General features: G+C 40.5%; 1 protein-coding gene across 2 annotated transcripts in view; it reads right to left on the bottom strand.

The window, feature by feature from the left end:
• Positions 1 to 225: 225 nt before the first annotated feature.
• Positions 226 to 15008, bottom strand: part of LOC133638380 (sodium-dependent phosphate transporter 1-B-like) — a 32979-nt gene continuing 18196 nt past the window's right edge. For both annotated transcript variants that reach the window (XM_062030921.1, XM_062030920.1), the window contains exons 6-11: positions 13218 to 13337; positions 7652 to 7918; positions 5637 to 6195; positions 2704 to 2889; positions 2518 to 2602; positions 226 to 1247 (exon numbers count right to left, since the gene is read on the bottom strand). In XM_062030921.1, coding sequence (XP_061886905.1) covers positions 1092 to 1247; positions 2518 to 2602; positions 2704 to 2889; positions 5637 to 6195; positions 7652 to 7918; positions 13218 to 13337 — 1373 coding nt within the window. In that variant the 3' untranslated portion in view covers positions 226 to 1091. The remainder of the gene's footprint in view (positions 1248 to 2517; positions 2603 to 2703; positions 2890 to 5636; positions 6196 to 7651; positions 7919 to 13217; positions 13338 to 15008) is intronic.

Below are 15008 nucleotides of genomic sequence, written 5' to 3'. Positions count from 1 at the left end.
AAAACGATACCGATAATTTCCGATATTACATTTTAACGCATTTATCGGCCGATAATATCGGACATCTCGTTATAATTCATTTATGGCAAACATATTACAAAACATGAATGTCCAATGCCGACATTTATATATTTGTTCTGTCAAATAGCCACACAAATGTACAGATATTTCAGTCCTGTTAACACAAATGTACATTTTAAACAAAACAGGCAACAATGGTGTTGTTTTTTCAGTTTTTATTGAATTTTTATGTTATGCATTTGTATTAAAAAATAAAATTAAAAAAACCTATTCTTTGGTACCTAAAGGGCAAATAAGAGAGTTAAGGCAGCTACATGGTCTACAGGTGTGATATGCCGTTTACTTCTGCAACACTTCTACTCCAAACACACACTCAGCAGACCCGCTGGCTTATTTATTCACCTGCGAGGTGGCCGGAAAGCCAAGAAACGAAAGAAGCAAACCAGTCAACGTCCTGCAGGAAGGAGCCTTGCAGCGATGAGGTGAACTCAGCAGGAGGCTGCGAGCATCCAACCAGCCACATTGACGACACGCTCAAGTTTAAACAGGAGTTCAGCACATTCACATCATTTTTTTAAAAGGTCAAGTAACATTTATTCAGTCTCGGATATCTGCACGGATGTTTGTTATAGTGCCTAAAAGAGCCAAATTTGGTCTTTTTTTACTTGTTGAGCCAATATATGATGTCATGGTTGTGTATAAATACTGTTTCTATCCCTAAGTGTAGTGAACAATAGTAACCTTTCTTTTATATTTAAGTCTAATACTGCATTTTGTTCTTTTTCTAACAAAAAGATGTTACAGCAAAATAAAAAAGGAGCTTGTATTAGAACAAGTAAGCCTTTAGACTCCGAATGAGAAGAAGTCAGAAGAAAAGTAACGGGAGGCCCAAATGAAACATTTACATGACGACATTCCAAAAGGTCCCATCACATTTTTTTTTCTTTTGTAAAAGTGGTGGACTTGAGGTAAGCGATAAATATTAACCCCACCCGACTCCACTCTTCTCTGGGTGCGCATGGAGCGGTTGTCTTCTCCCCTCCCCGTGCTTGGGGGCGTGTGTGCAGGCCTCATATGATGCCGTAGATGAAGATGGCCATGATGGCGGCGCTGATCAGGCCCGAGATGGGCACGGTCACGAACCACGCCATGAAGATGTTGCGGAACAGACGCCAGTCCACCGCCTTCTTGGAGCGCAGCCACCCCACGGCCACCACCGAGCCCACCTGCAAACCGTCTGCGGTCAACGACTGGTACGTTTCTAAGACTTAAAGGCCTACTGAAAGCCACTACTAGCGACCAAATACCTGTTTTCTTCCACAAAATTCCACAGTATTCTGGACGTCTGTGTTGGTGAATCTTTTGCAATTTGTTTAATGGACAATGGAGACTGCAAAGAAGAAAGTTGTAGGTGCGATCGGTGGAGCGGCGGACTACAGCAACACCAACACCAGGAGGTTGTGTTGTGTTTTGAGCAGGATAGCAGACGCACTACAGTGAGTAAGCCCGCCGCCGCATCTAAGTTAGCTTCTGTTTTTTTAGCTTCGAAAAGCTGAATATTATTAATCGTGTATTTACATGTTCATGGTTTAATAGTATTATTGATCTTCTGTCTATCCATCCAGTCAGGTTTTTTTTTAAATTTAGTTTCTATCTGCATTTGAGACTGCTATGCTATCACGTTGGCTACGTAGCTAGGTTAGCTTCTATTTTTTTAGCTTCGCCAAGCTGAATATTATTAATCGTGTATTTACATGTTCATGGTTTAATAGTATTATTGATCTTCTGTCTATCCATCCAGTCAGGTTTTTTTTAAAAATGTTGTTTCTATCTGCATTTGAGACTGCTATGCTATCACGTTGGCTACGTAGCTAGGTTAGCTTCTGTTTTTTTAGCTTCGAAAAGCTGAATATTATTAATCGTGTATTTACATGTTCAGTCACTGTGAATGTCCATTTCGCGTGCTCGACTCTCATTTTCAAGAGGATATAGTATCCGAGGTGGTTTAAAATACAAATCCGTGATCCACAATAGAAAAAGGAGAGAGTGTGGAATCCAATGAGCCAGCTTGTACCTAAGTTACGGTCAGAGCGACAAAAGATACGTCCTGCACTGCACTCTAGTCCTTCACTGTAACGTTCCTCATCTACGAATCTTTCATCCTCGCTCAAATTAATGGGGTAATCGTCACTTTCTCGGTCCGAATCTCTCTCGCTCCATTGTAAACAACGGGGAATTGTGAGGAATACTAGCTCCTGTGACGTCACGCTACTTCCGGTACAGGCAAGGCTTTTTTTTTTAATCAGCGAGCAAAAGTTGCGAACTTTATCGTCGATTTTCTCTACTCAATCCTTTCAGCAAAAATATGGCAATATCGCGAAATGATCAAGTATGACACATAGAATGGATCTGCTATTCCCGTTTAAATAAAAAAATGTCATTTCAGTAGGCCTTTAACGTCTGGCGCACTTCCTGTTGGACATCACGGGGGCCTACCTTGCAGTGGGTGGTGGAGACCGGCAGGCCGATGTTAGACGCAACCACCACAGTCAGAGCCGAGGCCAACTCGATGCTGAAACCACTGCGGGGCAAGCAAAACAAGGCTGAGGTCAGTGCCAAGTCTGGTTGGCTGGCGTGTGTGTGTGTAATGTGTGTATATAAGTGAGTAACATGGGTGTGTACCTTGAGGGGGTGATGGGAGTGAGGTCCCTGCCCATGGTCTGGATCACTCTGCGCCCCCACACCCACAGACCCATGCAGATGCCCACACCTCCGTAGAGCAGCAGCCAAGTGGGCGTCTGTTCATTGGAGTCCACGCTACCGCTGTTGTAAACCAGCCAGAGCGCCACCAACGGTCCGATGGCGTTACTGCACAAACAAAAATACAAACACTCAGGAGGTAGCGGGGCTGTTTGCAACTGGCCATCTGTTCAAAACATATTTGCAGCAAATTCCTAAAACAGCAGAGAGCTTCTGTTGTGAAGAAGAACTTGGGAGCGCTAATCCTTGCTAGCAAACATAGAACAAACTAGTGATTTACATAACGAAGGCGTTCCTCAAGGCACCCCTTGAAGTCCTCTTTATTGGCAGTTACACATTTTTTCCATAATGTTATTTATGCAATAAGTAAGCATCTGCTGTAGCCTGTTTACTTCACATGCAGTCACTGCTCATTAGGGCTGCAACAACTAATACATTATCACAATAGTTGGCGATTAATTTAGTCATCGATTCGTTGGATCTATGCTATGCGCATGCGCAGAGGCTATTTAAAAAAAAACAACCTTTATTTATAAACTGCAACATGTACAAACAGCTGAGAAACAATCAAAATTGTTTGTCTTGAAGGGGAAATTGCCAACTTCCTGTTGGTTTTAGCCTGAAGATGTGAAATTATGCGCATGCGCAGAGGCTATTTAAAAAAAAAAACAACCTTTATTTATAAACTGCAACATGTACAAACAGCTGAGAAACAATAATCAAATTTTTTTGTCTTGAAGGGGAAATTGCCAACTTCCTGTTGGTTTTAGCCCGAAGATGTGAAATTATGAATTGTAGGTCTAAGTAAGACCTACATACAGGTTTTTGTTTCATGTCTCTACGACCTTCCTAGTGGGAGTTACAGGCAGTTTGTTTTATTTTTTTCCTAGGGGGCGCTAGAGCGCATTTTTGATTTTTGGGGTTTGGTTTTTGTACTAAAATGTGCCGTCACAGTTTTTGTATGTGTGTATAAAATTTGGTGAGGTTTGAAGCATGTTAAGGGGGGCAAAGTAGTGCGCAAAGCTGCGGAATAATAATAAAGAAAGAATAATAATTAAAGCTGCAAGCAGCGTTGGTCGGGTCCGCTTTTTGGCAGGTGCTAGTCCTAGGTGTCCCAATACTTTTGTCCAGTGGTAGTCCTGAGTGAGACCTACATAGAGGTTTTTGTTTCGTGTCTCTCCGATATTGGTACTGGGAGTTAGAGGAAGTTGTGTCTGAGTTCACATTGTCATTATAGGCTATTGTGTGTATTGAGGACAAAGAAGGTCTAATTGCATTTTTGTTGTCATTTTTGGCACCGGAGCAGCATCAGTGCTGCGGGTCTTTGAAGGCTCGTAAAATCAAAACGGTAGCACTAATCACAACTCTTTCGTCAACTTTTAATCAGAAGGGTTCAATCTCTCTCCTGTAGCAGTTTGAAGCCGAAACGACAAACGCGCTCAGAGGAGATAACGTTTGATGTTTGGTGACCGTTTGTAACAAAAATGTTGTTTTGAAGGAGGAATAGCAAACTTCCTGTTGATTTTTGATGAAGGATGTCAATCTATGAAATGTAGGTCTAGGTGAGACCTACATAGAGGTATTTGTTTCATGTCTCTAAGACGTTCCTACCGGAAGTTAAAAGTAGTTTTGTCTGAGTTTTCCTCTGTTTTATTCAAAAATTATGTAGAGCACAATTTTGAGTTTTGGGGTTTGTTTTTTTTTTTAGATCGCAATTTCCACCAGTCCCGATGTGTGTGAGAAGTTTGGTGAGTTTTGAAGTATTTTAAGGGGGTCAAATTAGAGGTCAAAGACGTAAAAAGCAGTGTTTTTAGTACATTTTTGTCTAAAATGGGAAATTGCCAACTTCCTGTTGGTTTTTTTTTTTTTTTTGTCCTCTCCAACTTCTCAGGCAAATCATATAGTTGATGTAGATGCCCATATCGGCTGTTCAGATTGACTTTACAAAAGAGAAGTGTAGGATACTTCTCTTGTTGCCTTATTTGTATTTGACTTTATTAAATGTATTTATATTAGAAACACAACATGTGTACATAACAAAGGGTGCAAAGTCTGCAGGCAGTAGGAAACACATGGTTAAGTGTAGGGAGTAAAACTGATGGCAGTCTAAAGTTCAAGATTTTTGGAGCTCTTTGTTCAGTGGATCAGATGTTTGATGAAGCTCTGTGTCTATCTACCACCACTACTGTTTTCTGTTTATTTGTTACTGACTGTGGCAGGACACCTCTGCCTCTGTTTCACTTTATGTTGCTGGTAAATAATATGGTTGTAGTAGTAGGCTAAAGTTAAATTATTTAGTATGCACTAATTAAAGGGGCAGAGCTTTGAGACATTTTAGCTTTTATATTTTATAAGAACCACAATTAATAAATATATTTCAGTGAATAACTTATTGTTCAAATCTGTATATAAATATGTACATAAAGTGTTGTAATTATATTGTAAAATGGATGGATGGACGTTTAAAACAAAACTGTTATTAATTAGTAAGTAAACATTTTTTGAGCCTTTTTAGAGAAAATCAAATCATTGTAGTACATTATGCAAATTATTCGATGTCATGGTGACCACGCCCATAGCCACGCCCCCACCGCCACAGGTATCTTGGCAGTTTATCGGAAACACTGTAGGTCATTCGTATTAACTTGAAATTTCTCACACAGTTCTACAAAAAGACCTATTGTACCTTGGGGTTTTTGCTCAACAACCACCAAATTTGGTACACAAATGTAAAAAAAATACATGAAAGAAAATGTGTAAGTTATTAAGTAATATCTTAAATGTTTGCTAACTTTTTAAGTATTTAGAGCAGGATCCACAGGGGAGGGGGAGAGACATGTGACATATCTGCTTACCTGACGTCGTTTCCTCCGTGAGCGAAGGATCCGAAGCAGGCGGTGAGAATTTGCAGGAACTGGAAGAGCACGGAGACTTCGGGTTTGTCCGCTTCGAGGCCGTCCTCGTCCAGCGAGCTCTGGGTGCTGTGGGCGTCCTCCTTCCCCATGTCCAGCGTCACATCGCCCTCCCCAACGCCTTCGGGTGCACCGTGCTCGGCCACGGCGTTGCAGTAGCTGGTGTAGCTGTCCATGCGCACGCGCTTTTTGTCCTGGCCGCTCTTCTCACCTTCCTGGGGGTCGCCGTCTTTGTGCCTGAAGTCGGCGTGCATGCCGATGATGGCCATGGTGTAGGAGGTGTAGCTGTTGTTGCGCCGGATTGGCCGCTCGCCGCCCTCGCCCATGCAGTCGCCCACCTTGGCCAGGTGGAGCTTGTGCAGGAGGTCCTTGTAGAGGCCAGAGTCCTTGTGGACCGTGTGGTACTGGCTGTAGCCGTTACTCGGCACCTGTGGGGGCCGCTGGTTGAACTGGGCTTGGTGGGGGGCGTTTATGTGGTTGTTGGACTGGACTTGTTTGGGAACTGCAGGGGGAAAAATAGTCAAAATGAGGACGGTCCACCCAGTTAAAAAAAACTAGAGATGTCCGATATCGGACTGCAGATATTATCGGCCGATAAATGCCTTAAAATGTGATATCGGAAATTATCGGTATCGGTTTCATAAAGTAAAATGTATTACTTTTTAAAACGCCGCTGTGTACACGGCCGTAGGGAGTAAACCTTAAAGGCACTGCCTTTGCGTGCCGGCCCAGTCACATAATATCTACGGCTTTTCACACACACAGGTGAATGCAAGGCATACTTGGTCAACAGCCATACAGGTCACACTGAGGGTGGCCGTATAAAGAACTTTAACACTGTGAACCCACGCCAAACAAGAATGACAAAACACATTTCGGGAGAACATCCGCACCGTAACACAACATAAACACAACAGAACAAATACCCAGAACCCCTTGCAGCACTAACTCTTCCGGGACGCAGCTGGAACGCAGGTGAGCACGGGTGTTGATGAGCAGATGAGGGCTGGCTGGCGTAGGTGGATAGCTAATGTTTTTAGCATAGCTCTGTGAGGTCCCGTAGCTAAATTAGCTTCAATGGCGTCGTTAGCAACAGCATTGTTAAGCTTCGCCAGGCTGGACAGCATTAACCGTGTAGTTACATGTCCATGGTTTAATAGTATTGTTGATCTTCTGTCTATCCTTCCAGTCAGGGGTTTATTTCTTTTGTTTCTATCTGCAATTAAGCCCGATGCTATCACGTTAGCTCCGTAGCTAAAGTGCTTCACTGATGTATTGTCGTGGAGATAAAAGTCACTGTGAATGTCCATTTCGCGTTCTCGACTCTCATTTTCAAGAGGATATAGTATCCCAGGTGGTTTGAAATACAAATCCGTGATCCACAATAGAAAAAGGAGAAAGTGTGGAATCCAATGAACCCTTGTACCTAAGTTACGGTCAGAGCGAAAAAAGATACGTCCTGCACTGCACTCTAGTCCTTCACTCTCACATTCCTCATCCATGAATCTTTCATCCTGGCTCAAATTAATGGAGTAATCGTCACTTTCTCGGTCCGAATCGCTCTCGCTGCTGGTGTAAACAATGGGGAAATGTGAGGAGCCTTTCAACCTGTGACGTCACGCTACTTCCGGTACAGGCAAGGCTTTTTTTTTTATCAGCGACCAAAAGTTGCGAACTTTATCGTCGATGTTCTCTACTAAATCCTTTCAGCAAAAATATGGCAATATCGCGAAATGATCACGTATGACACATAGAATGGATCTGCTATCCCCGTTTAAATAAAAACATTTCATTTCAGTAGGTCTTTAATGCATCCAGCGGGGCATCACAACAAAAGTAGGCATAATAATGTGTTAATTCCACGTCTGTATATATCGGAATAGGTCATTAAGAGTTGGACAATATCGGCAAAAAAGCCATTATCGGACATCTCTGAAAAAAACTATGAATTAACTTACCATCATTTGTGCTGCTCTCGTCCGTTTCATCCGACTCTCCGATGTCGAACGCCACACGCCGCTCTTTGACCACGTCGCCGTCGTCACAGTCTCCGATGTCAAACGCCACGCGGCGCTCGTCTGCAGCGGGCTGAGCTGCTGGGCTCTGATTGACAGGCGGCGTTGCCAGGGCGGACGCCTCCTTGCTGGTCTGCTTCAGGATGGGAGAGTGAGCCTCGGTCTCCTTCATCAGGGGGCTCTCTGAGGGGCTAGAAGACTTCATGTCTCCTGGAAAAGAAGGAGGCAGTGAGAAATTGCTTGACCCTCGTGCGAACATACACAGACAGCTGCAAGTGCCAGGAGCTTCTAAGAGTGTCTTTCAGGGGAGGGAAATGAAGGATCAAACTAAATAGATAAGAAACTTTGAACACAAACTCGTTACGTTTGTGGAGTCAAGGTGAAGCAGACTCCTAATATTCTTTCTTTGTGTGTGTGAGAGAGATAATCCGTGGAGCGTTCAGACCAGTTGGCCACATTGCATCATCCCAACCGGTCACGACCGGAGCTGTGGCGGTCAGTGACCAGCAGGCCCCTCGCCGCACACTCCTGCAAATGTCGTGTCAACGCCTTTGAGTCAACCAGGACTTGTTTTAGACGGGCATGTTAAAAAGGCCAATTAGCGGATTGCCGTGACCCAAATAGTATTTTGTAGGGATGTCCGATAATGGCTTTTTGCCGATATCTGATATTGTCCAACTCTTTAATTACAGATACCGATATCAACCGACACCGATATCAACCAATATATGCAGTCGTGGAATTAACACATTATTATGCCTAATTTGGACAACCAGGTATGGTGAAGATAAGGTACTTTTTAAAAATAAAAAAAAAATAAGATAACTAAATTAAACATTTTCTTGAATAAAAAAGTAAAACAATATAAAAACAGTTACATAGAAACTAGTAATTAATGAAAATGAGTAAAATGAACTGTTAAAGGTTAGTACTATTAGTGGAGCAGCAGCACGCACAATCATGTGTGCTTACGGACTGTATCCCTTGCAGACTGTATTGATATATATTGATATATAATGTAGGAACCACAATATTAATAACAGAAAGAAACGGGGGGAGGGAGATTTTTTGGGTTGGTGCACTAATTGTAAGTGTACCTTGTGTTTTTTATGTTGATTTAATTAAAAAAAAATAAAAAAATAAAAAATGATAGATAATTAAAAAAACGATACCGATAATTTCCGATATTACATTTTAACGCATTTATCGGACATCCCTAGTATTTTGTATAATATAATATAGAGTACAGGTAGGGGTGTAACGGCACACAAAACATTTCGGTTCGGTACGTACCTCGGTTTAGAGGTCACGGTTCGGTTCATTTTCGGTACAGTAAGAAAACAACAAAATATACATTTTTGGGTTATTTATTTACCAAATTTGCAAAATCTTCCACCAAAAATATTTTTCTTAGTGGAATATTTGATGTGAAGTAATCGGAACCTTGGATAGGTCAATAATTCATAATATTAATTTTGATTCAATATTATGTTTTGAGCAATGACAGTTTTAAGGGAAAAAAAGAGCTTTGTTTTATTAGTCAACATTGCAACTTTTTCTAAATTACATTTAACCTTTATTTCACTTTTGTTATGTTTTTGTTTATTTTAATAGTATTTTTAGAATGTGCCGTGGGCCTTTCAAACATTAGCTGTGGGCCGCAAATGGCCTCCGGGGGGCACACTTTTGACACCACTGCTATAGATAATAAAAAATTAAATCTATGGATAAAAAGCAGAGCCTGGCGACGCATGCGCGTTTATCATAACTCTCTCTCTCTCTCTGTCTCTGCCCCTCCCTCACCAATGCTGCTGCGCACACAATTTGTTTTGTTTTCAACCCCTTCTTAACCCTGAACGTACATTGAAAATACACGCAACCCTAACTCAAAATGCCGGACATTTGACTCCGCCCTGACAGCTCCGCAAAAGAGGACATGTCCGGTGAAAAGAGGACGTATGGTCAGTCTATCCTAGCCTGTTAGCTGCTAGCATGCCGTGTGTTGTGCCTCGGTGTGCATTGTTTACACAACGTGCGTTACGCTACTTAATATGTCCGTGTGGAAACTCGTTCGGTACACCTCCGAACTGAACCGGAACCCCCGTACCGAAACGGTTCAATACAAATACACGTACCGTTACACCTTTAAGTACAGGCCAAAAGTTTGGACATGCATTCTCATTCAATGGGTTTTCTTTACATTGTAGATCAGACCTGGGCATTGTGCGGCCCGCATCCGGCCCTTTGTACGTCCCTGTCCGGCCCGCGTGAGGCCAATTATAAATTACAAAATACATTTTAAAAAGCATCTATTTCGAGTGTGCAATACAACGGTGCTGCTTTTGTTTTGAAAAGCGTTATTTGTATTACTTCCGTGTGGACGTATGCTCGTGCGCGCAGCGGCAATCTCAAATTACAAAATAAATTTAAAAAAACATCTTTGTCGTGCGTGCAATACAACTGTGCTGCTTTTATTTTGAAAAGTGTTATATGTGCGTATGTCCTGTGAGGGAAGGCGCACAGCGACAAGTGATGCCCGCTAAAAAGAGAAAAGTTGATGACGAATGGCGTGTTTTCAACAAGACAAGTAAAGGTAAAGCTGTGTGCTTATTTGTGGTACACACGTTGCTGTGTTTAAAGAATATAGTGTAACGACCTGCTGAAGTAGATGTTGTCTTCTTCAGTTGCGTAAATGAGGAGTGAGGAGACGTGCGTGTGGAAGGAACGAGATATGTTGAGCTGTGTTAGTATAGCTTGCTCAATAAAAGTTTAAAAAGAGCGTCAGACTTGATGTGCACTTCTTCTGGACGCTACAATTGGTGGCAGAAGTAAAACTTTGCGCATACTGCACTGTTTGTGTGCTACGTCATCGGGAGGTACGTGCCACGTGAGGAGCTCGCCGCAAAGAGAGAGAGAGAGAGAGAGAGAGAGAGAGCGTTTACAGGTGCAGCCACGCTGCTTGCCACGGGGGGAATTCCGCCCTCAATGAAGACTCCCAGGTTTGATGGCAAGGCGAACTGGGAGGCATTTCATCCCACTTCTGACATCAATTGTAGCGTCCAGAAGAAGTGCACACCAAGTCTGATGCACTTTTTAAACTTTTATTGAGCATGCTATACTAACACAGCTCAACTTATCTCGTTCTTTCCAAAAGGAAAACCAATCCTCACTCCTCATTTCCGCAACAGCAACGCTTCCTCCTTCTTCGCCAATCACCTTACAGGCGTGCTACGTTCACAACGTTTTCTTATCTGGTTAAATAAAGGTTTTACAACAAAGAGGATGCAGGATAAAGTGACAGAAATTGAAATTTTTGTATTGTAATATACATCAGGAAGTGTTGTGTAAGAAAGTGTTAAAAATAAAACCATCAAAAGCCATCTGCTTTTGTATAAAGATAAGTTAGGTTAAATGAAAATATTATTATTATTATTATCTATCTTACGGTATATCAAAAATAATTTGAGCAAAATTTAATTGAAATATTGTCAGTGTGGCCCTCCAGCAGTGCTCGGGTTGCTCATGCAGCCCCCGGTAAAAATTAATTGCCCACCCCTGTTGTAGATTGTCACATCAAAACTATGAATGAACACATGTGGAGTTATGTACTTAACTAAAAAAAAGGTGAAATAACTGAAAACATGTTTTGTATTCAAGTTTCTTCAAAATAGCCACCCTTTGCTCGGATTACTACTTTGCACACTCTTGGCATTCTCTCGAAAGGGGGGCTATTTTGAATATGAAACACCTTTTCAGTTAACAAAAAAAGGTGTTTTATATTGAAAATAGCCAACCTTTTGAGAGAATGCCGAGAGTGTGCAAAGTAGTATACAGAGCAAAGGGTGGCTATTTTGAAGAAACTAGAATATAAAACATGTTTTCAGTTATTTCCCCTTTTTTTGTGAAGTACATAACTCCACATGTGTTCATTCATAGTTTTGATGCCTTCAGTGACAATCTACAATGTAAATAGTCATGAAAATAAAGAAAACACCTTGAATGAGAAGGTGTGTCCAAACTTAGAATAGAATATCTCTTTATTGTCATTGTACAACTAAATTGTAAGCAAAACCAATTTAGTGCAAATTCATAATAACACATAAGAATATACACTACCGTTCAAAAGTTTGGGGTCACATTGAAATGTCCTTATTTTTGAAGGAAAAGCACTGTACTTTTCAATGAAGATAACTTTAAACTAGTCTTAACTTGAAAGAAATACACTCTATACATTGCTAATGTGCTAAATGACTATTCTAGCTGCAAATGTCTGCTTTTTGGTGCAATATCTACTAGGGATGTCCGATAATGGCTTTTTGCCGATATCCGATATTCCGATATTGTCCAACTCTTTAATTACCGATACCGATATCAACCGATACCGATATCAACCGATGTATGCAGTCGTGGAATTAACACATTATTATGCCTAATTTGGACAACCATGTATGGTGAAGATAAGGTACTTTTTAAAAAAAAATAATAAAATAAGATAACTAAATTAAAAACGTTTTCTTGAATAAAAAAGAAAGTAAAACAATATAAAAACAGTTACATAGAAACTAGTAATTAATGAAAATGAGTAAAATTAACTGTTAAAGGTTAGTACTATTAGTGGACCAGCAGCACGCACAATCATGTGTGCTTACGGACTGTATCCCTTGCAGACTGTATTGATATATATTGATATATAATGTAGGAACCAGAATATTAATAACAGAAAGAAACAACCCTTTTGTGTGAATGAGTGTAAATGGGGGAGGGAGGTTTTTTGGGTTGGTGCACTAATTGTAAGTGTATCTTGTGTTTTTTATGTTGATTTAATAAAAAAAAACACAAAAAAACGATACAGATAATAAAAAAACCGATACCGATCATTTCCGATATTACATTTTAACGCATTTATCGGCCGATAATATCGGCAGGCCAATATTATTGGACATCCCTAATATCTACATAGGTGTATAAAGGCCCATTTCCAGCAACTATCACTCCAGTGTTCTAATGGTACAATGTGTTTGCTCATTGGCTCAGAAGGCTAATTGATGATTAGAAAACCCTTGTGCAATCATGTTCACACATCTGAAAACAGTTTAGCTCGTTACAGAAGCTACAAAACTGACCTTCCTTTGAGCAGATTGAGTTTCTGGAGCATCACATTTGTGGGGTCAATTAAACGCTCAAAATGGCCAGAAAAAGAGAACTTTCATCTGAAACTCGACAGTCTATTCTTGTTCTTAGAAATGAAGGCTATTTCACTAAATTGTTTGGGTGACCCCAAACTTTTGAACGGTAGTGTAGATAAATACATAAAAATAGCAAGCACACAGCTCACATGCAGTCATTCTTGTCTTGTGTTCAGCAACACTATTGCTCTCGGGTAAAAAGTGTTCTTAAAACTTAAACTTTGGGCCTGTACCGTATATATACATATATACACACACACACACACACACACACACACACACACAAAGTAAACGTGTTCAAAAGAAAAGAAAAATAAACTTACGTTGGATCTTCTTCTTCAGATGAGGGCAGACTATGAACCAAACCACGATGGCCGTCAGCAGTGCACAGCCCAGTGAGATGAGCAGCGTCCCCCACCAAGGAAGATTGTCAAATCCCAGCACTGGATGAAGGACCGCCACAGACACACAACACCACGCCAATGGAGGAGAAGGAAAGACAAATGCAGGTTTTTAAAAACACGGGCAGCGGGTGCCACCTTCTTCTAGTAGGCAGCACATACAACATGGGGACATTCTCCACCTTCCTCTAGTACAGGGGTCACCAACCTTTTTGAAACCAAGGGCTACTTATTGGGTACTGATTAATGCGAAGGGCTACCAGTTAGATACACACTTAAATAAATTGCCAGAAGTAGCCAATTTGCTCAATTTACCTTTAACTCTGTTATTATTAATAATTAATGATATTTATCTTTGTGGAAACACTGATCATCTTAATGATTCCTCACAATAAATATATATAGAAACAGATAAATATCAATATGCAACACTTTATTTTTATATTTTCTCTAAGTGCACATTTTTCAAATGATCACTTCTAAGACAGTTTTGTGAAATCACAATATCCCATTTTAACTAGCTAGCCACTAACATTTTTTAACAAATCATGAATTACTTTGCACCATGTTTGTACAAATAATAACTCATGTAAAATACAAAAGTCAACTCTCAAATTTTTAAATCATGTCACACTTTGAACTGGACACCAAATCTGTTATCTGTTTCTTTGTCAGTTAGTGGGAAGCCTGGCATTGCATGCTGTTAACTAGTGTGTTGTACTCTGGTGTGTAACTTGACACTGCAACTCTGAGTGAGTCTTGCAGATGTGCATCAGTGAGGCGTGTTCTGTGTTTGTTCTTGATGAAGTTCATGTCAGAAAAGGCTGATTCACAAAGATAACATTTTTCCCTCATTGTTTGCGGAACCTTCTTAATCTTTTGGACATATTTTCACAGCAATCTGGCCTTAAGCTTAATTATGATAAATGTAAAATGTTAAGGATCGGAAATCTAAAGGGAACGTCCTTTCGAATGGAATGCAAAGTGCCTGTTTTGTGGACAGATGGACCAGTTAACATACTTGGTGTTGTTGTCCCAGAAAATTTGGAAGATCTAGGCTCAGTAAATTATGATAATCGACTAAGAAAGCTGGACAAAATTATGCAATTATGGAAAGGGAAATCCCTAACCTTGTATGGTAAAATGTCTATTACCCACTCGTTAATTATTCCTCAATTTATTTATTTGTTTTTGTCATTACCAGCTCCATCACAAAACTTTTTTAAGATTTATGAGCGGAGGGTCTTCGATTTTGTCCGGAACGGCAAACCAGAAAAGATTAAAAGAAAGGTTTTGTACAAAGAGTATGAATATGGGGGCCTGAAACTTCTCAACCTTGAAGCTATGTGTCTGTCTTTAAAAGCATCAATTGTTCCAAAGATGTATTTAAACATTGAGTGGTACACAAATGTCCTGTTGGACAAAAAACATGTACTGTATCAAAAGAAATTGTATCCTTTTTTACAAGTGATCCCCTCCCAGAGAGTCTGCTGGGAAACATGGCGGGGTTCATAAAGGAAACAATCCACTCATAGTGGTGTTTTCAATTTTATGTGCCAGAAAAAAAGAGACAATATTTTGCAGCAGTTAATATGGATGAACTCTAATATTGTAATAGATGGAAAGCCTTTCTTTTGGAAAAATATGTTTGAAAGAGGAATCATTTTTGTCAATGATATTATCAATGAGAATGGTAAAATGATGAAGTATGAT

Source organism: Entelurus aequoreus, linkage group LG21 (genome assembly GCF_033978785.1).
Source record: "Entelurus aequoreus isolate RoL-2023_Sb linkage group LG21, RoL_Eaeq_v1.1, whole genome shotgun sequence".
In the NCBI taxonomy this organism is placed as follows: Eukaryota; Metazoa; Chordata; class Actinopteri; order Syngnathiformes; family Syngnathidae; genus Entelurus; species Entelurus aequoreus.
The sequence above is the reverse complement of the archived record's forward strand: the minus strand, read 5'-3'. Positions and strand labels throughout refer to the sequence as shown.